Source organism: Rhineura floridana, chromosome 3, assembly GCF_030035675.1.
Source record: "Rhineura floridana isolate rRhiFlo1 chromosome 3, rRhiFlo1.hap2, whole genome shotgun sequence".
In the NCBI taxonomy this organism is placed as follows: domain Eukaryota; kingdom Metazoa; phylum Chordata; class Lepidosauria; order Squamata; family Rhineuridae; genus Rhineura; species Rhineura floridana.
In genome coordinates, this window is record NC_084482.1 from 21,655,039 (window position 1) to 21,676,508 (window position 21,470).

A 21,470-nucleotide genomic window follows, 5' to 3' on the forward strand; every position below is an offset into this window, starting at 1 on the left:
TGGAAAATCACTACATAAAAATCGGATTTGCAACAATAGCAAATAAGTGAATTAATGGAAAATTAGATACCACATCTGAATTGGGTGGAATTCTAGCACATCTCTACTCTAGAGCAGGGGTGGGTAAACTTTTTTCTGTTGAGGCTCACATTTCCTAGGGCAGTGATGCTCAAACGGTGCGCCGGGGCACACTGGTCAGAGCTTGGAAAAGTTACTTTTTTAAACTACAACTCCCATCAGCCCAATCCAGCGGCCATGCTAGCTGGGGCTGATGGGAGTTGTAGTTTAAAAAAGTAACTTTTCCAAGCTCTGACACTGGTGTGCCGCAAGAGGTGGCTAGGTGTGCCGCGAATATTATGAAAGTATATTATTATTAAGATATTTTTATTCATAGTTTAAAATATATTAATATCTTTTTAATTTTGTACACGAAGTGCGCCAGAAAATTTTTATATGTTTTACAGTGCGCCATGAACCAAAAAAGATTGAGAACCACTGGCCTAGGGGGTAATCTGTCAGGGCTCGCATGCTGACTGTGGAAGTGGCTGGAGGCAGCAGGGCTGCAGTCAGTGCAGCAATTCCCATTCCTCTCTGCAGGCTGCTAAAGTCCAAACTGACTGCTTGTGTTTTACCCACAGCCCTGGGGTTTCTCACTCCTGCTGTAGAGCACCCCTGAAGGGCCCAGACAGTGAATCCGTTACAATCTTGCTAAGGAGGACTGGGGTTGTTAGGTGCAGAGCTTGGAAGTAATTCATTACAAGTAATGAATTACTTCTAATTTATTACTTTTTTGAGGAATGAATGGGTAATTCCTTTACATTTTGATAGTAATAGAACTAGGAGTAATTTTATTACTTTTGTGGAGTAATTGTAGCATTTCCAGCATTACTTTTGGGCATTACTTGGGGGGGGGGAAAGCAGGGGAAGTCTTCTGCTCCTCTGATTTGTGGATGAAAATCATGTGCCTCAAACTGGGCTTCTGTGCAGCATCACTCCTCTCTCACGCTCTGTGGGTGGGTAGGAGGCGACAAGGGAGGAGCTGGAGAGCGAGACAGGAGTGGAGTGGAGAAAACAATGGATGGTGGTGGAGAAGAATGGAGTGGAGGGAGAAAGGAGCCAGAGAGCAATAACACAGATAAAGGAGGAGAAGGAGGCAGCAGCAGAATGGAGATAAAGAACTGTGGAGGTGAAAGATGACAACGTGTGTGTGCGTGTATGTACACCATGTTTGCACTTGGCACACAATGTGGCCTCCACCACCCTCTCTGGCTACTGTGCTGTATTTGCAGTATTTTAATTTTTTTGAATCTCAGGGAAAAATGTTTGCTTGAGTGAGTGTCCCTTAGTTGGCGGCAGGGCAGGATCCAGGAGGTGGTTAAGAGATTATGCTTGCTGGCTGAGTGGGGGGGGTGCACTTGGTTTGACATGCAAAGGTCTGAGTAGTGGCTTCTGCCTCCCTCCCCACCTCCCTTACCAGTGGAGAGACCACCATTGCTATTTTATGGATAAAAAGAATTATTCTACTACCTCTGTATGTGTGGGTTTATTTTTAATGTTGTTTTAAGCTACTTAGATGTGCAGCAGCCAAGGCCAGCACCTGGTAGGCAGTTTATTTTTTTTAAAAAGTAACTGAAATGTAATTGTAGTGATTACTTTTAAGAAAAAGTGATCAGTTACTTTCAGAGCAATTGTAATTGTAATGGTAATTACTACTTTTTGGGGCCATGTAATTGTACAGTAGGGCCCCACTCATACGGCAGGTTAGGTTCCAGACCCCCGCCGGAAAGCAAAAACCGCCGGAAAGTGGATCAGCTGTAGCACGGGGGTGTGGAACCTAACCCGCTGATTACACCAGAGGAGGAGAAGATCAGATCTTCCCCTCCTCCGGCACGATCAGCTGGAGTGCGGGGAGCTCCAGCCCCCCTACAGCTGATCACCCTACTGGAGCAATATTAGTGGAAAGCCTAAAAGCGGGGCACCGAGAAGCGGGGCCCTACTGTAACTGTAATTTATTACTTTTTAAAAGTAATCTTCCAAGCTCTGGTTAGGTGCCAACTGGCAGCTGGACAGGTTACCTTATGCATGTTTACTCAGAAGTAACTGAATTGAGCTTAACAGACCTGCAGCTTTAGAAGTCTCTCCACCAGAGCAAAGCTGGAAAAAGTTTGCCTCTCTGCTTTGGACTTGAACTGAGACAGAAGGTGGTACCTTGAGGTGCTGCTGGGGTTCAATAGCCCACATACCCAAGCCATGATTACATCCTCCCCAATGGATTCCTTCCCCATACGACAACAGTCAGCTGTTTTAGATGATACCTTCCTGATGAACACCCTGCGCACGCTGCGGTCATCCCAGCTGAAAGTTGTGAGTGTTTCAGTGTCCCCTGAGTATCCACTCCCATAGTTAGGACTGGTACCTAAAAAGGATGGAAAACAAGAAATGTCCAGTTTTGTTCCATAGCTCTCTCCTGGAGGTAAGTAGAGCACATCTCTCTTCAAAGCAGCACAAATTTTTCCTGGTGTGCCATTCGGCCATGGATTTCCTAAATATTTTCAGCAAGTCAGATATCTTCTACATCAGATCAGCATTTGCACATTGAAATCACCATTAGCAACAGCACAATGTTCCATCACACTAGGAAAAGCATGTTTTTGAATGAATTTTACTGCCCATAACCAAAAGCCTTTGCAAGCAAATAAAACCCCTTGCATCTTGGTCACATGTAAGCCTTTTACAGGCATTATAAAATTCAAAGCATGACTTTGCACTAGTGCACATAAAATTCTAAGCATGATTAGTGCACAGGAGTAATAAACCATGATCCCTGACTTAGCATTACATCCAAGCTGGGAATCTTGATTTGTTTCACTCCAAACAAACCATGATCTGTAACCAAGGTTTGTTCTTGGCTTATTGATTGTGACTTGTTTGAGCAAAACAAACCATGATTCAGATATAATGCTAAGCAAGGAGTCATGGTTTGTCTCTCTGTTGCACTAGCAAGGAGGAGCAAAGTGGCCCAGACCTATTAACTATGGTTTATTGTGATATGCAAACTGGGTCAGTATATGAAACTGACAACATTTGTTAGATTGTGGCTATGGTAAATGAGGAACAACAGAAAAGGCATCACAGGGACGTAAAGCACAAAGTTTGATTTACTTCTGAAGGTGAAGTGAATTGAAAGTTCCCATCTTCAAGACAAGCAGTTTTAAAAGATGTCACAGGTGACAGCATCAGAGATCAAAGATATAATGGGGGGAAAGGCAAAGGCAAACCCAGCATAACACTGAAAACTGCATGTTCCAGTTCTGGCCAATGAACTGCAGAAGAGGATCAAAAGGCCATAGGGCCTGGGGAGCCCAGGCAGACTTTGTACTCTCTCAGGATCATGTGAGTGTCCCAAGAAAGGGGCAACCCTGCAATGTTTCTGTTTTGAACTAAATGTGAGGGGTCACTAAGCTAGTTTATTCTTTGGTTGCATAGGGACATTTCAAACTCCTCTCCCCTCACCACCACTTTCAGAACAATGCAATACTATATTATATCAGCGTATAGGATTCTGTTTTTAAATTTCTCTTTCCAAGCCCACCCTCCAAGAGGTGTTCTGTATCTTTAAAAGTTCTGCAGGGGGAAGGGAGAATTCCACCTTGTGGTTTTTCCCATTATAGTGTTGCAAGAAAACCTGCACTTGGCTGAATTTTCTCTTCTCTTAAAGATACAGAATCATTCTCAGGCCTTGAGCCTGGCAACCCTACCGGAAAGAGGTTGGAAAGGGCACTTTAGACATGAGGGACCACAACATAGAATCCTCATTCTGAAGCTGTGATTAATGTACTGAGTGGCTCTTGGTATTATTTGGAGGAAAGTGTGGAGAATTTAACATGTAGATTTCGGATAGATATGGAAGAGCAGAAGTGTTCCTCTTTCACTGATGAGTTTGACAGAAGGTTACTGAATACAGTAACAGAATGTTACAGTCCTGTGAAAGTAACTAATGTGGAAATTCTGCCTACTGTGGGGAAGGCTCAGATAGTACTAAATATCAATGGTTTGCATTATTATTTATCCAGTTTATATTCCACCCTTCCTCCCAATGGAGCCTAGGGTGGCAACTAAAGAATTGATAAAGCAGTACAATTAAAAATAGAATAAAAACATATTTAAAGCATTTAAAAGTATCTAGCCAGCGGGGATTTTTCACATTCCGCAATGTTAAATTGAAAACTCAGAAACACTTGCTTAACAACGCTGTCAATTTTCATGGTGATACACAAAACAGTCAGAGAGAATAGACAGTTCAAAGTGTAAAAAGAGAGAGAAAAACCTCAGAGCCCTTTTGGACTTTTTTCTCTGTTCTCATAATCTGTTGAAATTCATTAAAAATCAGCAATGTTCACAGAGTACCTGTAATCCTAATACTGATGTTGCCCCATACTCTGACCTTCATCTGCTGCAGTTTAAAAGTTTAAAAAATGCCTGGCTGATTTTTAATTAATTTAATAAATTTTGGCTGGGACCCAATGATAGCGCCGAGCATGCTCAGTAAGAACCAACTGTCAGAGTTCTAAAAGCCTCACAGCTGCTGGGCTTGCCTAATCAGAGGGCCACACCCACACCAGACTTTGATTTCATGTGAGAGAGTCATGGCTTCCCTCAAAGAATCCTGGGAAGTGTAGTTTGTGAAGGGTGCTAAGAGACTCCTATTCCCCTGAGACAATGGTTTAACAGTCAGCCACTCTGATTGAAGGTCTGTGAGAGGAACAGGGCATCTCCTAGCAACTCTCAGCACCCTTCACTAACTACACTTCCCAGGATTCTTTGAGAGAAGCCATGACTGTCCAAAGTGAAATAAGGGCCTGGTGTGCATGCGGCCAGGGAAAGCTTTGGTTTAAATTTGGGTGGGAGGCTACATGTGTCTGCTGTAGAATAAAAAGCTGGGGGAAAGCCTGAAAAAGAATGATTCTGTTTATAATGTTTTCCTTTTGGAAAGGAAAGGGGCTTCCCTTCTGCCCAGTGCCCACCCACCCAATCTCCTCCACTCCCACTCCCTGCCGCTTCCCTGGGTCAGTGATCGACTATGACCTGGGAGACCAGGGTTCGAATCCCCACACAGCCATGAAGCTCACTGGGTGACCTTGGGCCAGTCACTGCCTCTCAGCCTCAGAGGAAGGCAATGATGAAATCACCTCTGAATACCGTTTACCATGAAAACCCTATTCAAAGGGTCGCAATAGGTGGGGATTGACTTGAAGGCAGTCCATTTTCATTTTCAAACATGATTGCATAGAAATAAATCCCACTGAACTCAAAAAATATGCAAATGATCAAACCCACCCTCCCTTCTCTTTCCTCCTATCCCCTCCTCTTGCCCCTTCCCTCCCCCTTCCTTTGCCCCTCACTCCCCATCCCCTTCCAATCCCCTCTTTCCCCTTCCCCTTCCCCCTCCTCCCCTTCCTCCTCCCCATGGTCAGTTTTACCTATCTTAAACATGATTGCACGGAAGTAAATACCATTGAACTCTATAAGCATGCAAATGATCAAACCTGCTCTCCCCTCCACCTTCCTTTGCCCCCCTCCAATACGCTCCTTCCCACTCCCCCTCCTCCTCCCCCATGGCCAGTGTTTCCTATCCTAACCAAGATTGCATAGGAGTAAATCCCATTGAAAATAAGCATGCAAATGATCAGACCTGCTTTTCCCCTCCCCTCTCCTCTCCCTTCCTCCTCCCCTGCCCACTCCAGCCCTCCCTTCCTTGGTCAGTTTTACCTATCCTAAGCATGATTGCACGGGAGTAAATCACACTGAATTTAATAAACATGCAAATGATCAAACCTGTCCTTCTCCTCCCCTTTCCATCCTGCCTCCTCCCCTCCCAGTCCTCTGTGGTCAGTTTCACCTATCCTAAGCATGATTGCAGGGGAGTAAATCCCATTGAACTCAATAAGCATGCAAATGATCAATCCATTCTCAGCAAACTTGGACAGGATCCCATTTCTTACCTCCTGGATTAAAAAGCAGGGAAATTCACTAATAGGCAAAAAACCTTACGGTTTAAGAATGTACCTATAGCCCACAGCTATTCTATCAAACTTTAAAAAGCAGGGAAATTGGGCAGCTATAGTGAATGCACCAGGGGAGCAGGAGACCTGAACTCCTCTCTGAGATATTGGACTGCCCTACAAATTGGTCAAAATGCAAACACCATTTGGGTTAGTCTTTCACAGTCCAATCCACTTCCTGTGTAGCTTGGAAGAATTTGGTAACATGTGCCTCTGAGCATATGGTGAGTGGTGGCAACACCTGCAATCAGCCCAAATAACAGAAAGAAGACATGTGCTGTGCTGATCTTGTTTTAGCCGGGAGGAAGCAACATTATTAAGACAGTTGATATAGTACAGATGGTCACTTTAAATATGTCTGATTTACTTTGCAATTTTAGTGACGTTTCCTATAGGAAATCATTTTCTTTTGTTTCTGTTTCTGTGAATATGTGAAGTACAGCAACTCTTTGCAAAATTTATACTAAAAAAACTCCAAACATAATTGTGGAATAAGGGCACTGACTTCTGCAAAATAGTCTCCAGTGGACCTCAGGAGTGTCTCAATTTGCACAAGATAAAACAGTGGGAGGTGAAATATATTCTAGCAAACTTCTAGGTGTGCTCTATGTTTTTAATTGACTGTGCCCACCTTGCCTTAAATGAAGTGGTTTAAACATAGCAGGCTGAAAATATGCATCCTCTTTATTCCAACAGCTAGAGTCATTGCTAAAGTAGCAACATATTGGAATCAGTCTGATTTTTCATCAAACTGCAGGTCCAAATTCCACTGTTAATGCACCCAAAATGGAAATAGGACATAACTTCCAGTTTGAAACACAAAAGGCTATCTTCACCATCATATGACACTGACCAATAAAAAGGCTTTGAAATTTATAAAAATAAATTTGACACAGATTTCTAGGATGAATAATGAGGGAAATAAAATTTTCTAGTGTAGATTCTCTGTAGAAACATTAATAACACAGGAAAGAAGCAAAGTAAGAAGAACACCAGCAAACATACAAAAATATAATTCTCTATCTTTGGAGATGGCAAGTGTTGCCACCACTCACCATATACTTTTTAATGTAGTTGTTAAAAAATTAAGGGCAGTACAGTAGGGCCCTGCTTTACGGCGTTCCACTTTAAGGCATTCCACTGATGCGGCAGCTTTCATTTTCAATTTTAAAGGTATTTTTTGCTCTTTTGCGATGTTTTGCGCAGTTTTTGCGTCATTTTCATGCGATGCGGCCCATTATAGTGAATGGGGTTCTGCTTTACGGCAATTTCTGCTTTACGGCGGGCCATAATTTCTGCTTTACGGCCATATAAGCGGGGCCCGCCTGTATATAAATACTTTTTAGATATTGCAATTAGGGCTTGGATGATGCCTTTATCTTTCAACTGTGAGCCAGAGGCTTTTCCTGTTACTGAATATTAGGTTGTGAGCATATGAGTTGTGTCTCTCAGGGAATATTTCTCCTTTACTCCTAGTGCAGAAGGAATCCCTCAGCTTAGTTTAATTGTCTCTGATTAAACTATCTTGACATCACCTATTATGACAACTCTATCCTCCTCAGAGACAAAAGTGGTTGGGATGTAACAGACAACTTCATTTAAAGAGTTTGTATCAATGAAAACATTGAGTTCAAACTGCTGTAGTGCCTAAACTGCCAATGTTATTCAGTTTAAAATGGTGATAGATTTGGTTGTTTGTTGAAAGGCTCACTCAATTTTTTATTGCTGCAATGTACCAAAATTCTGTGTTTAAGCCTGGTAGCCACTCTACAGCAGGGGTAGTTAATGTGGTGCCCTCCAGATGTTACATGATTACTACTCCCATCATCCCTGACCAGTGGCTGTACATTTTTATGCAGTTTTGACTAATGTACACATTTTGCAAGCAATTTCTTCTAATATAACACATTTTGTATGTTACTTTCACTAATATATTTTATGCACACTTTCCCCTGATATATCCATTTTCATAAACATTGGCTGGTTCATTGGAGAAGAGCATCACATAATTAGGATAAGTGCAAATTTTGAAGGATGGCTATGTTTTGGTTCTCATATTGTTTTGGAAAGTGTGAATTTGATACAGGAGGTTTTAAACATGTACTGAATAAAATTTCTTCCCCATCCCTAACTGTAACTCACCCAGAGACCAACCAGTAGATCATGATCTACCTCTGCCCACTCCTGCTCTATAGCTTTGTAGCCTTGTAGCTTTGCTTGCATGATTAGGTCACCTGGAACTACACCTTTATATGAATCACTTGGTTTCTGAGCTGAACTTTCTATTGATATGAACACTTGGTTCAGAGCTTCTGCCAAGACTTTCAAACTGTAGAGAAGCTTCAACATGCAAAGTCCACCTGCAGTCTCAAATGGTAGAGATCAAGGAACTCTTGGCCACATGATTTTATTTCATGCACAGATTGTCTTTCTGCTTGTAACACATCGTGGTCTGGTTTGCATAACATAAGTTGCTCTTGCATGTGAACTTCCAGCACATTATTACTTCCTTCTCCCCAATATCCTGCAAACCCCACTGTCTTCGACAAAGGTTCACACTTTTGGCAGGTGTTAATTGGGCATTTGCTCCCTTCCCATTCTATGAAAGATGTCAGAGGCTTTGAGAGACTCTTTAATTGCACGGGCTTTTAGTGGTCAACAAACCATGATGCAATTCCTCAGTGTATTTATATGGGATCTTGCGGCTTGCCATTCTTTACTACTAAGCCCAATTTCTTTTCCAGATATACTTAACTATTATGAAGTGGCAGGCTGAAAGCAAAGATTATCAAGGTTTAAGTGTCTGAAGGGAGTGGCAAGTAAGGAGCTTAGGGGCTTATTAATTTTAAACCACCCTTTCAAGCTCACAGGCAATCTCTCCCTAGGGATGTTTTGCCAACGTCACCAAGGTTCAGGAGTTGCAGTTTTACAGGATGTACAACACTCTACAGAATCTTCTCCTATTAGCACCCTTTCCTAGAGCTGCCATATATTTCTAAGAGTACGGGGCATCAAAATGAGATGTGTTCCATTGTCCAGAAACTATACCCTACTTTGGGTTATGGTTAATCAAGCCCCAAAATGAGGTTCGGTGGTTAGAACAGGTTGGGGAATATTGAAACCAGGACTCTTGGCCTCTTACAACAGTTCAGGAAGCAGAGTAGGATGTATCAAGTAAAAAACGTTTTTATGTCTATTAGATTTCTAACCTACCCTATCCTGAGGGTTGAAAGCAGGTAACAACATGTAAAATTTCTAATAAAACCAGCAAAATAAGATATTCATTAAACATACAAGACGTATACTACTTAAAGCCAGCCCTAGCATTAGGCAAGGTGAGGCAGTCCACCTCAGTCACCAGGTTTTGAGACACCAGTAAAGAGGCACAATTTTTCAATGATTTAGAATCAAAGAATCATAGAATCGTAGAGTTGGAAGGGGCCTATAACGCCATTGAATCCAACCCTCTGCTCAGTGCAGCAATCCAAAGTATATTAGGTGTGGGGCAGGTAAAGATGTGGCTGAAAAGGAACAACTGAGAACCTGAAAAAGAGCCCCACACCTTGGCAAGCCTTGTTCCTTGTCAAGCCGGCCAATTCCTGTTCCCCACCCCGATATAAGCGAAGGTCCCAGGTGAAAGACAGCAGAGCCTCAATCATCAGAATACTTCCCTTTGCATGTGCTATATAAGGAATGAAAACGTAGGCAAAACCTTGGTTGCTGATCATGCTGTGGGAGAGGCCTAAAGAGCCCTCCACCTGTGCCTTGGCTTGAATGGGCAAAGGCAGTCAGTGTGTGTAATAAGGGTGCGTCTACTTGGGATCAGGGGAGATATGCTGAAGGCCAGATGGGAAGCTAGATTAGATGCCTACACCTTCTACTACCTACTCCTAGTCAAGAATGCATGCTCACCTAATTTCAAAGATTGTGATGGAATGTAAAAAAAGGAAAGAAAGAGATTTCTATGCGCCAGTTCACACATAGATGTTAATCACTCATTGCCTGTCACATAAAGTGATGATTTGCATATGTGAATGTGCCACCACAAATGAATCATTAGTGGAGGAGAAAATCTTCAGTTCATCTCATATAACCTCAAACAAGGGAATTTTCAGTTCAGGCAGTTTACACATTCAGCTGTGAAAAATCAAGACCAAGGAACATTATAAGGGCAATATGCAGGGTCGGTTCTAAAGGGCAGCCAGGTTGGGCACTGGCCTGAGGGCCCCAGAGCTACAGGAGCCCCTGAGGGGCCCTCCGCTCCCCTTCCGTGATCCATGCCCCCCACGCCCCCCACTTACCTGTCAGCCGGCTTTTTAGCATTGCCCTTAATGAAGATGGCGGCCGCAGCTTCCCTAAGGTACTGAAGCCGCTGCCGCCATCTTAGTTGATGGCAGAGATGTGCACGCATAGCACACACGTGTGCCATCAACAAAGATGGCGGCGGAGGCTTCATTCCCCGTAGGGAAACCGTGGCCACCATCTTCATTAAGGGCAATGGTAAAGACTAGACAGGTAGGGGGGCCGGGGGGCGCACGGGGGGACATGCATACACGCGTACACATGTGCGTGCACACCCACCCACCAGGGGGCCAGGGCAAGCTGATGCCCAAGAGCCCCCGCATGCCTGGAGCCGGCCCTGGCAATATGTAAACTGATCCATGGTATCTCTGAATGGGCAAAGCCATCCTAACCTCTGGCCTACACTCTGGTGGGGATTAGAATGTAACAGAGATATGTCTCTGCTGTGCTTTGTCAGATTCTGTTGTGGGGGGGCTCTGCAGCTGATGAGGCCACCAGAAGCACGGTGGGATCACACTTTAATTCCAAATACTATTGTGTCTTCATTCTGGGGTGCTGGGGCAAATACAGTTGCCATATGCATATATTCATTAAGTGTCTCAAAGAAGGCTATGGGGACACCATGGCAAGAACAGGACTTTCCTTGAACCCTTGAATGACTTATCAGGGAGGATTCAGTCCTAATGCAGAACCTGCAGTCTGCCCAGATAGCCAGGGCCACAAATACTGAACATGAATGTTCATTATGATTTGGGGTGGGGTGGGGAGCCTGGATTGCTAGACATGGGAAACTAGTGATAAGGGTGGATACTGTCTCTTCACTTATCTGTGTTATTGTCGCATTTGCAACTCCAACCCTTGATTTGCCAGTAGCTAGATTCTGCCATTGTGCTGCAAGGTTTATGTATTAATTACCTGTGAAATCTTTGTTGGTTAAATCAGATTGTTCGCATTAAGAACTAAGACAAGCACCTGAACCAAAACAACATTCACTGATGCCTTTTCACAGCCACTCAGTCGTCCTTATTTTAAACCACGAATATCATTACACTATAATCTAAGCTAAAAATTAAGTTGTTCATCATTCGCATTTACTGTATTTCTCTAGTGTTTCCATCTTATTGCTGCTTTTATGTAGGAAGTACATGTCTGTTGTCTTCTGAAGGCTCTGGCAGCAAGAAACAGGTATGAAGATCCATGGGAGAGTAACCATTCTGAAAGATCCTCCTTGATCACATCATTGTGATGACACAGGAATGGAACCTTCAGGCGGCAGATGTAGCCTGGGGCCTTTGCTTCATCATGGAAAATATCTTGGGAAATAATTAAGGATGTCAGAGGAATCCACTGACAATGGACTATCAAGCAGATATCCTTCTATCCACCTGTTCAAGCCCTGTTGTGGCACAGACTCTTGCTATGAATGCTTTTTGCCTTAGTTCATTACAATGGCATTTTTTTCAAAAGCATACTTACATTAAACATAACTAGATACATAAATTGCTTTGTAATATGTGTTACTTGAATATTCATGGATGTATAATTGCTACTGCCATTTATGCTGTTCTTGTTTCTGAAGTGTTTATTGTCAGAGGTGCCCTATATAATATTGACTGCAATCCAAACCATGCCTGCTCAGAAGTAAATCCCTTTGAATTCAATGAGGCTTACTCCCAGGTAAGCAGGGATAAGATTTCAACCTTCTTCCACTTCCTATTCTGAATTTTAAAAACCAATGGAATGCATCACTCATTGAATGAATTAGTTTATTACGGTACAAGACCAACAAATTTAAAACAACAAAATTACACACATTAGTCAGACCAGGTACAAAAAGGTCATAATGAAGTTAAAATACTTAGGCCAGACTCTTTCTACGTGTCATGGCCGCCACACAAAATCTCGCCACCATATCCATAATAAATGGATCATGGTCGTCAAGTAAAACATGAACCTGGTTATCTTCAACGGGTCTAAGTCTTGTAAAAAGGGGGGAAATAAACAAGATACGAAGATCTGTATATAAAGAGCAGTGTAGTATAACATGCTCTATCCCTTCCACCGCTCCAGAGCTACAAATGCAAACTCGTTCTATGAGCGGCACGTTCTTATATCTTCCCTCTAGTACAGCAGAGGGGAGAACGTTAAACCTAGCCAGAGAGAATGCCCTTCTATACTTGGGGATACTCAGAGAGGTTAAGTAAGACATGGGAGCGGGAGCTTTTACACTGGGCCCGATATTAAGGGGCGTCCACAGTTGACTCGAATTATACTGAAGTTCAATATCCCTAATACGTGTCAAAATAAGTTGTTTGGCTTTGAAATATCCCAGCTGTAATACAGCTGCCCATGAGAAACCCAAAGACAGCAGTTTGGAGTTCACCCGACATTTCCAACATGATTGGTAGGAATCAATAAGAATTAATGGGGCGAGTCCCAGGGGGGAGAAGATCAACTTTAACCACATGTTTATCCTGTGCACCCAAGCCCTGGACTCAACCAACAAAATACCTGTCTCTCGGCGTAACGCTACATTTGGAACGCAACAAGGTAACCCTAGAATATTCCTGATAAATTTAGCTTGTGCATGTTCCAAAGGGGCATAATTGCCCTGGGTGCATAATTGAGAACCATATAAAAGTTGGGATATTATTTTAGAATTAAAGACCAACATTGCCGCAGGAATATATTGACCCCCCTTGGGAAAAAAGAAGGAGAGAAGCACCTTAATGCTTCTTTGGCACTTGCAGCAACGTTTCTTAGATTCCAGGAACCCGAAGAATGAAAATCTAAAAAATCTAAAAAATCTAAAAAAGGGGACTTGTTCAATCGGGTGATTATTCAACCTCCAGCAATGTTTGAGTTTTTTACGGGTAAATACTACTATGTTAGATTTTTCATAGTTAATTGTAAGATGTTCTGTCTTACAAAAAAGGCTAGGTGCTCTTAACGACGTAAGCCCACACATGTTAAAGACAGGAGGGCAGCATCGTCCGCATACAGAAGGGACGACAGTGGTCTTCCCGCCAACATAGGCGGGTGAGCGTTTTCCCCAGCAAGGTGTTTAATTAACCGATTTATATAGAAATTAAACAGCGATGGCGCAAGGACGCAGCCCTGCTTGACACCATTGAGGGTCGGGATAGGGGCAGTTAGCTGGCCTGCTTGGTTGCACCTAACCTTTAGATAGGTGTGCCCGTAAAGGCCCTGAATCAGGAGGAGAAGTCGCCTATCTATATTATGTTCTCTCAGTTTTTCCCATAATTTATTCCTGGAGATCAAATCGAAAGTGGATCTAAAATTGATAAATGCTGTATACAAAGTTCCCCCCGCGGGAGGCATACACTTCTCTACAAGGTGCTGCAAGAACAAACCCTGATCAAGGGTGGAGCGTCCCACCCTGAAGCCAGCTTGCTCATCATCTAAATTTTTTTCCCCATCAAGCCACTTTTGAAACTTGTCAAGAAGGTGAGAAGCATAAAGCTGACTATGCTAAGTAGGCTGATTGGGCGATAATTAACGGGGTTGGATCATTTCCCTTTCTTGAAGACAGGAATTACAATAGCCAACCTCCAATCCTCAGGGATACGAACTGTTTGATCTATAAATGTGAAGAGGGCAGCCAAAAGTGGGCCCCACCAATTCACATTATCTTTGAGAAGTTCTGAGGGCACATTATCACTTCCTGGGGCCTTATCCGTTTTAAGTTTGTCAATAAGGGAAACAATCTCCGAAACAGAGACTGTAGGCCACTTCAGGAGCACTTCCAGTTGGCTAGTCTCCACGTGTGGATATTCCTTAGTAAGGGGCGTAGAAAAGAGCATCCTAAAGTGGGATTCCCATACATTAGGTGGGATATGAAAATCCGCATTTGGAGCAACAAACTGTCCACCCCTGGACACCAGTCTCCAGAAGGCACATGAGTCCCTTATTCTAGCAGCATTAATCAACTTTTCCCAGTCCTCCCTCCTAGCTTGCTGCTTTTTTGATTTAATTAAGGCTTTGTAACTTCTCTTAAGCTCAAGGTACTCTTCGGGAAGGGCGGGCAGGTCTAAGGATCTGTAAGTTTTATATTTACCTAAAAGTAGTTTCCTTAGAGTGACACATTCATGGTCAAACCATGATTTAGAATTGGGATGAGAAGTCCCCGGTCTTCCAATATTTTTTGGAGTTAGAAGATGGCAGATGAGAGATATGAGTTCCTGATAGGACTCAAAGGCTACATCAGGAGTCTGCGCAGTTAGTATAGATTCACGCAGGCAAAAAGCTGACTCAGACTGAAGGAATTTTAACATGATGTCACCCAACTTCAGGGACCATTTCATACGTAAGGATCCATATTCTACCAGCAGATCCATCATGGGTACACACTCCAGGTGGTTTGCCTGGACTCCAAGGTTAAGGGACAGAGACAGTAGAAGATGGTCACTGTCAACCCTTGTCCCCACCTCACAATAGTGCACCCTGTTAAGGAAGGTATAAGAAACTATAAAATAATCAATGGTAGAGGCCCCCAAGCTGGATACAAATGTAAATTCACCCCAGGTGTTTCCCTTTATAGATCCATTCAGAATCACTAAATCGAGGAAGTTATTTATTATTATTATTATTATTATTATTATTATTATTTAAAATACTTATACCCCGCCCTTCTTCCGAGGAACTCAGGGCGGCTCACAATTAAACAATAAACAATCAGAACAACCAATATACATGTTAAAAACAATTAAAAATAGATTAAATCAAAATAGATTAAAACTATAACATTTTCAGTTAAAAGCCCGCCTAAATAAAACAGTCTTCACCTGGGCACGAAAGGACGATAGCGAGGAAGCCAACCGAACCTCGCTAGGGAGGGAGTTCCACAATCTAGGGGCAGCCATCGAAAAGGCCCTATTCTGTGTCTCGGCAAGAAAAACTTGGTCAGTTGTATTAAACACAGCCCAGCGAAATTACACTTCTGGTCTTTAGATTATCTCAGAGGGAGGGGGTGCTCCAACTCTATATTTGGCAGGGGAAGCTGATAATGCGAGTACAATTTTACATCACTAGCGCCAGTCCTGGCATTGAAATCGCCAGCAATCAAGGCCAAGGCTTCTGGATGGTCACTCAGGAGCTTATTAATGAACCCTCCAGCTTTTTCCAGGTGTCTTTAATCTCAGCTTGCTTATGAAGCGGGGGGATATACACATTAATTATTAACACAGTAAAACAAGAAAATTTAAGCAATAAGGCCAGCGCTCAATTATCCAAAACCCCTATTCTCATAATGAGAGTATCGAGTTTAGTTGTAACTAAAATAGATAAGCCCCCTTTTGGCCGACCACCCACAATACTAGGGGCCGCTGCGAGCGAATGTATCACAAAATCACTCAGGTATAGATCATCACTAAGCCAAGTTTCTTGAAGGAGAATGATGTCATGACCCTGTATAAAATCCTGGAATTCAGGGTCCCGGGCCTTGTTTGCCCAGCCCGCAACATTCCAGGACAACACCGATGTTTGGTCAGGCTTATGAAAGGTTTTTGCGGGGTAAAGGTCAAGCGACGAACATAGTCAGTCTATTTCATCAATTTTGTCAAATGCATCTGGAAGGACCCTTAACACACAACAATTTGCGGGAGGAACGCCAATAGGCGCAGATTGAGTACAAAGTGCCAAGGCCCTATCATTGTGAGCTGGGGGATTGTACTCGTTGGACTCCAAGCACTGTACAGCCATCCAATCAAAAGGTTTTGGTTCAGGATTTGCATAATCATGGTAGGTTGAAGAGTATTGTGGGCCCTCCTTTGTTGTAAGAGAAAGTCGTTGGGGCGACGACAGTAAATGCATTCCTTCTGTTGGCTGTATTACTGTTATTTCTGGACTTAACACACGATGGTCCAGCAAACTAGTGGGGTGACATTTAGAAGGAGAATAATGCATCCACACTGGGCAACTGTGTTGGTTTATTCTTGCCAAACATATTTTATGCTCCAGTAAGTTCTTAGTTGGAATAGTGTTTGGCTCAATCCTAGAGTCTGGCACTGACCGACAAGGAGCATTCTGCTTAGCTTCACGATTGTGATTAGACAGATTCGTAAGGGTATCTTTCAGAGATGCCAAACGAAGCAAGATCTCGTGTTGATCCTGTATGGGTAGCGATCCAAAGCTGTTTATAACTAAAACTTCCTCTGGGCAATAGTTCTCAACAGCCAGAACCGTCACATTCTGGGCAGAATTCACCCAAGCTGCACTATTCACTGTTTGTATTATCTCTGAATTAACTGGCTCCAGGCTATCAATTGTATGTGGGGGAGGGCTGGAATGAATAACATCCGTTCCGATGAGAACTTTCTCCTTCGCCGTACTTGGGGATATAGAACATTTCTCCAAGCTGTGTGTGATCAAAGGGAGAGGGGGGGAATAGTTTCTGAAGTATCTTTTAACCCCAATTCCTCTGTTTTGGATCTCCTCCTTGTGAGAATAAACTAAGTTTGTGACAGAAACAGAGGTGAAGACACCAATGCTCGAGCCATGGTTGAGTTGTAATAGAGATATTCGATCTTCTCAACTGAGTTAGATCCAAATGCGCTTGGATGGCGACTGGTAAAAGCTGCAATAGATGGATTTTGCAATTCCTCTGTGACAGCCATCTGTATGATTTAGGGTAATTGGAGAATACTAGAATCTTGTCCTCCAGCAGGAGACACCACTTCTTTTTATCTGTAGAAGTCAATCTGGGGTTCCCTAAGTTCTTACAAGCCTCCACTCCAATTAGAGAGGCAACACCCCTATTGAGCGAATTCAAATTTGTTTGATGCTCCGACGGGACTAATACCATCTCATCTGAGCATGTGGCTTCAGGGCTTCACATCATGAAAGTCTGTTTTTGTTCTACTTTTTTAAATTTAGTTTCATTGTTGTTTTTAGTTGCTTGTCGTACCGAGGCCAGAGCTATTTGCTCATTCTCCTTCGAGTCCAGAATTTTAAAAAGTTTATTAAAATTCATTTTTGATACCTTCCTGGAACTGCCGAGCACTTTAATGTTTTTCGTTTTCTTATTTTGGTTTATATGAATCTTAGGTTGAAGCTTAGTGTTCTTCCATTTAAGGTCCTTTTTTAAAGGAGCCACGACTTTTTTATCGCGCTTAGTGTGTGAGTGGTGAGAGCTTGCAAGGCTAAGGCGCTTTGCATCCAAGAATTGTATCTCGTATGCCGGTTTTTCCATCGAGGGATTAAGTTCTCGTCGGGTATCAAGATCCCTATCAGCTCGAGACTTGGAAACCAACTCAGAGTTTATCGCATCGTTGGAATGAGACTGGGGAGATCCTCCAACGCAAAACTGAGCGGTAGCCGTCAACAATGACAATTGGGCCATACAATAGACAAGGAGGTTCTTAATTTGCATCAGGTCATCCGTCCAATTTAAAAACAAGTCTTTACTTAACTCAAGCTGTGCATTGAGAAGTTTAGCCACCGTATCAGGCTCAGGATCTTCATGAGGAGCTCCTGTGTGCTTTGGGGATTGGTTAAGTGGAGACACAAAGGGCTGGGGTGAAAAAGAGGTACTGTCATCCAGGTTGTTTGTTTTCACCTTCTCTTGAAGGTGGGGCAAGGAGACATTCGTAAGGCTCTCACACATTTGTGACTGGGGAAAATTCCGGACCTGCCTGGCATCTATAGCTGTAAAATTGGCATGCTTCAGTTCTTCTGCCAAAGCACGCTCGCCTGCCCTCATAGCATCTCCAAATGGAGGATCCATTGGGCAATATGGTCCCAAGGACCAATCTAGACAGGTTCCATTTTCTTCTGTCAGCCTCACATCCAAAGAGTTCGCGTCAGGCTGAACGTTCTGATTTAAACAGTAAAAATCTGTGATCTTGCATTGATTATGTCTTCTGCTAGTTGCTGAGACATCCTCCTTTACAGGGACTAATCTGAGTTGTTTATATCCCTCCCTAGTGAGGACCATCTGCTTGAGTATTGAAAGGTTCCTGAGGTATTGCTGGTTGGCAACCCAGGAGTTAACTAAGTATAATTCAAACCTATCATTTTAAGCCTGCTGATCCTGCTAGTCCATCGCGATAAGTTACATTCAGCTTCCCACGGCTTCCATCACCAGCAGAGTTAGATATCAAAGCTTATGTATAGAAAATAAAAATAAAAATAAATTCCAGCTCTCTTACTGACTGAAGCAGCTGGAGCAAACTCAAGAATGCCACACTCAATCGGAGTACTACAAAACTGATAAAAAAAGTGTGGGTAGCCAAAACAAGTAAGCACTCTACTGTAATTAATGAAGTTTGCTTATCGGGGAATACTCCGCTCAAGAACGTCATGGCTTGGCAATCACTGGGATTCACAAACACTTCACCAGTCAGACAAAAACTTTAACTAGCCTCGACTAGATAACTGGAGCAAAAGCAATATAAGCAATATAAGAAATGAGATTATTTCTTACAGTCAAACTGCAGAGCACCAGAGTAACGTCTTGTTAGGTGGCCATCTTGGCTGGGCCCCCATGCATCACTCATTAATGTTCTTTTCACATGGAAAGCAATCATCTCTTGTTTTCTATGGATTTTATCTGTGCTTCTCAGTTCAAGTTGGAGCCTCTTTGTTAAACTGGGGAGAACCATCTGAATTTAACTGCTCGTTTTTTGCCATCTGTCTCCTAAATCTTTGTTTTAAACCTAAAATAAAATTTCCTTTCCTTCTCCCCCCCAAAAAAAGTTTTGTTAATTTATAGCTTGATGTTCTTTACTAGACATTTACTCAAACTCCTTTGTACTATACTGTGAATTTTAAATTCATTAGTCGGCTTCTTCTGGGAGGAAGGGCAGGATATACATTTAAAAATAAAAATACAATTGTTCATTTCACATGAGGAAATACATTCACACAGAGTTTCAAGCTTTCAAATACAAAATTATGTTTACTACTAACATTTGAAGCATACATTAGGTTGAGTGCTATGTTTCAGCAGCTGCAGAAACAGGAACATTTTCTGTATAAAATATGCATTCATGAAATAAAATGTTGCATTTAAAAAGGACGTAAGCTAACTCAGCAAAGGTGAGTGCTTGGAAAATGTATAGTATATCCACAGGAATTCATGCAACCCAGGACACAAAGAGAAAAATATCAACAGGATGCTAAACTGTCCCTTTGTGATGCCTGGGTTAAGGAAACAAAACAAAATGAGAAGTTTATACTGAACTGTGATATCAAAGTAATGAGATAGGCTGCAATCCTAACTCCACTTATCTGGGAGTAATCCCCACTGAATTCAATGGGACTTACTTCTGAGTAGACATGGTTAGGTCTGCAGTCATAGATGGTTTTGTGATGGGCCACTAGCCACTTTATTAACTTTGTATTTAAGGTGAAACAAGACTCCTTTTGCTGCAAAAGACTAATAGGGCCACCCCTCAGGAAATTCATGAACTTTGAAAAACAAACACATGGAAGGTAATTAATTTTTAGATATGTAAGACCGGGCTCTTCAGGCAGGCTTTTGGGGTGGGCTAGATTTTATCGTTATTGTTTTCAGATTTTTAATGTCTATTATATTTGTATGCCTATTTTGTACGTTGCCCAGAGTGGCTGGATAGCCAGCCAGATGGGCAACTAAGAAATTCAATAAATAAATAAATAAATAAATTTGTTGATGGCTGAGAAATCTGTGTCTGTTGTGTACTACCATGTAGAAAAATACACTTTAAAATATGTATATTTCCACATCAGTGGACGGCAAAATGGAAGACATACTTATACAAAATAAACAGAAACTACCAAATGCGAGGGCAAATGAATGCTGGAACAGACTGAGGCAAATATGTGCATCGCATGTTACCCTTACTTGGTCAGCCATTATCATAGGCCCAGGGCAGATACAACATTCCTAGTCTCCTCACCATGGTCATTCTGCATTGATATTAATAAGAACCATGGTTCATGTTAACATTGGTACACGTGTAATGCTGCACCATCTCCCTAGCACCGTGAAAATTATAGAAGCTCTTGCACTGACCTTCCTGTGTTACCCAATATACAAATGATGAGCTTTTGGTATTTTTATTTGCTGCCCTGGGCTCCTTCTGGGAGGAAGGACGGGATATAAATTTTATAAATAATAATCACTGAACACTAAAGTCAGGATCATTCAGACCATGGTATTCCCAATCTCTATGTATGGATGTGAGAGTTGGATAGTGGAAAAAGCGGATAAGAGAAAAATCAACTCATTTGAAATGTGGTGTTGGAGGAGAGCTTTGTGCATACCATGGACTGCGAAAAAGACAAATAATTGGGTGTTAGAACAAATTAAGCCAGAACTGTCACTAGAAGCTAAAATGATGAAACTGAGAAGTCATTTTTCACTAGAAAAGACAATAATGTTGGGAAAAACAGAAGGGAGTAGAAAAAGAGGAAGGCCAAACAAGATATGGATCAATTCCATAAAGGAAGCCACAGACCTGAGCTTACAAGATCTGAACAGGGTGGTTCATGACAGATGCTCTTGGAAGTTACAGATTCATAGGGTTGCCATAAGTCGTAATCGACTTGAAGGCGCATAACAACAACAAATAAATAATATTCAGAGGTGGTTCAGGTATAATGCCAAATCATAGGACGCAAAGTCAAACAATAGTTTATCATGATACCTGAACCAGTGTCATCTGGCAAACCATGATTTAAGTGCAGCTGTCAAATTAGGATCTGAAACCATGGATTGAATCTTCTTTGATGTTACATCTGAACAAACAAGACATGGTTTGGTTCGTTGCTTCACCCACAGAGATCGCTGTCTGGGATGGCATTTAGGGAAAACAGGAAGAAAGGAAGTGTGACTGCTTTGGCTGTTAATGAGAATACTTTGACATAGCCAGAGGAGATTTTATAGAAATTGATGCACAGACTTTGCAGCACCAATGCAGAAATCTACCCTTCAGCAAATCTGAAGATATGATTGGAAAAGTGATGATAAAAAAGAAGACAACAATGCACGACTATTTTCCTGCCTTCCATCTTAAAGTATTCAGTTCTTTCCAACAATAGTAATGAGCAAAATATGGCAACTATCTCTTTCTATACCAGGATTCTCCAACCTGGTGCTCTCTT

The 21,470-nt window shown here is 42.3% G+C and overlaps 1 protein-coding gene across 2 annotated transcripts in view; it reads right to left on the bottom strand.

Annotated features, from left to right (window-relative positions):
* FAIM2 (Fas apoptotic inhibitory molecule 2) overlaps positions 1 to 21,470 on the bottom strand; it is a 65,579-nt gene that overhangs the window by 40,287 nt on the left and 3,822 nt on the right. The window contains exons 1-2 of one of the 2 annotated variants that reach the window (XM_061614924.1): positions 18,808 to 18,887; positions 2,316 to 2,416 (exon numbers count right to left, since the gene is read on the bottom strand). In XM_061614924.1, coding sequence (XP_061470908.1) covers positions 2,316 to 2,416; positions 18,808 to 18,880 — 174 coding nt within the window. In that variant the 5' untranslated portion in view covers positions 18,881 to 18,887. Of the gene's footprint in view, positions 1 to 2,315; positions 2,417 to 18,807; positions 18,888 to 21,470 lie in introns of those variants that run through there. The other variant, XM_061614923.1, reaches the window with a different exon arrangement.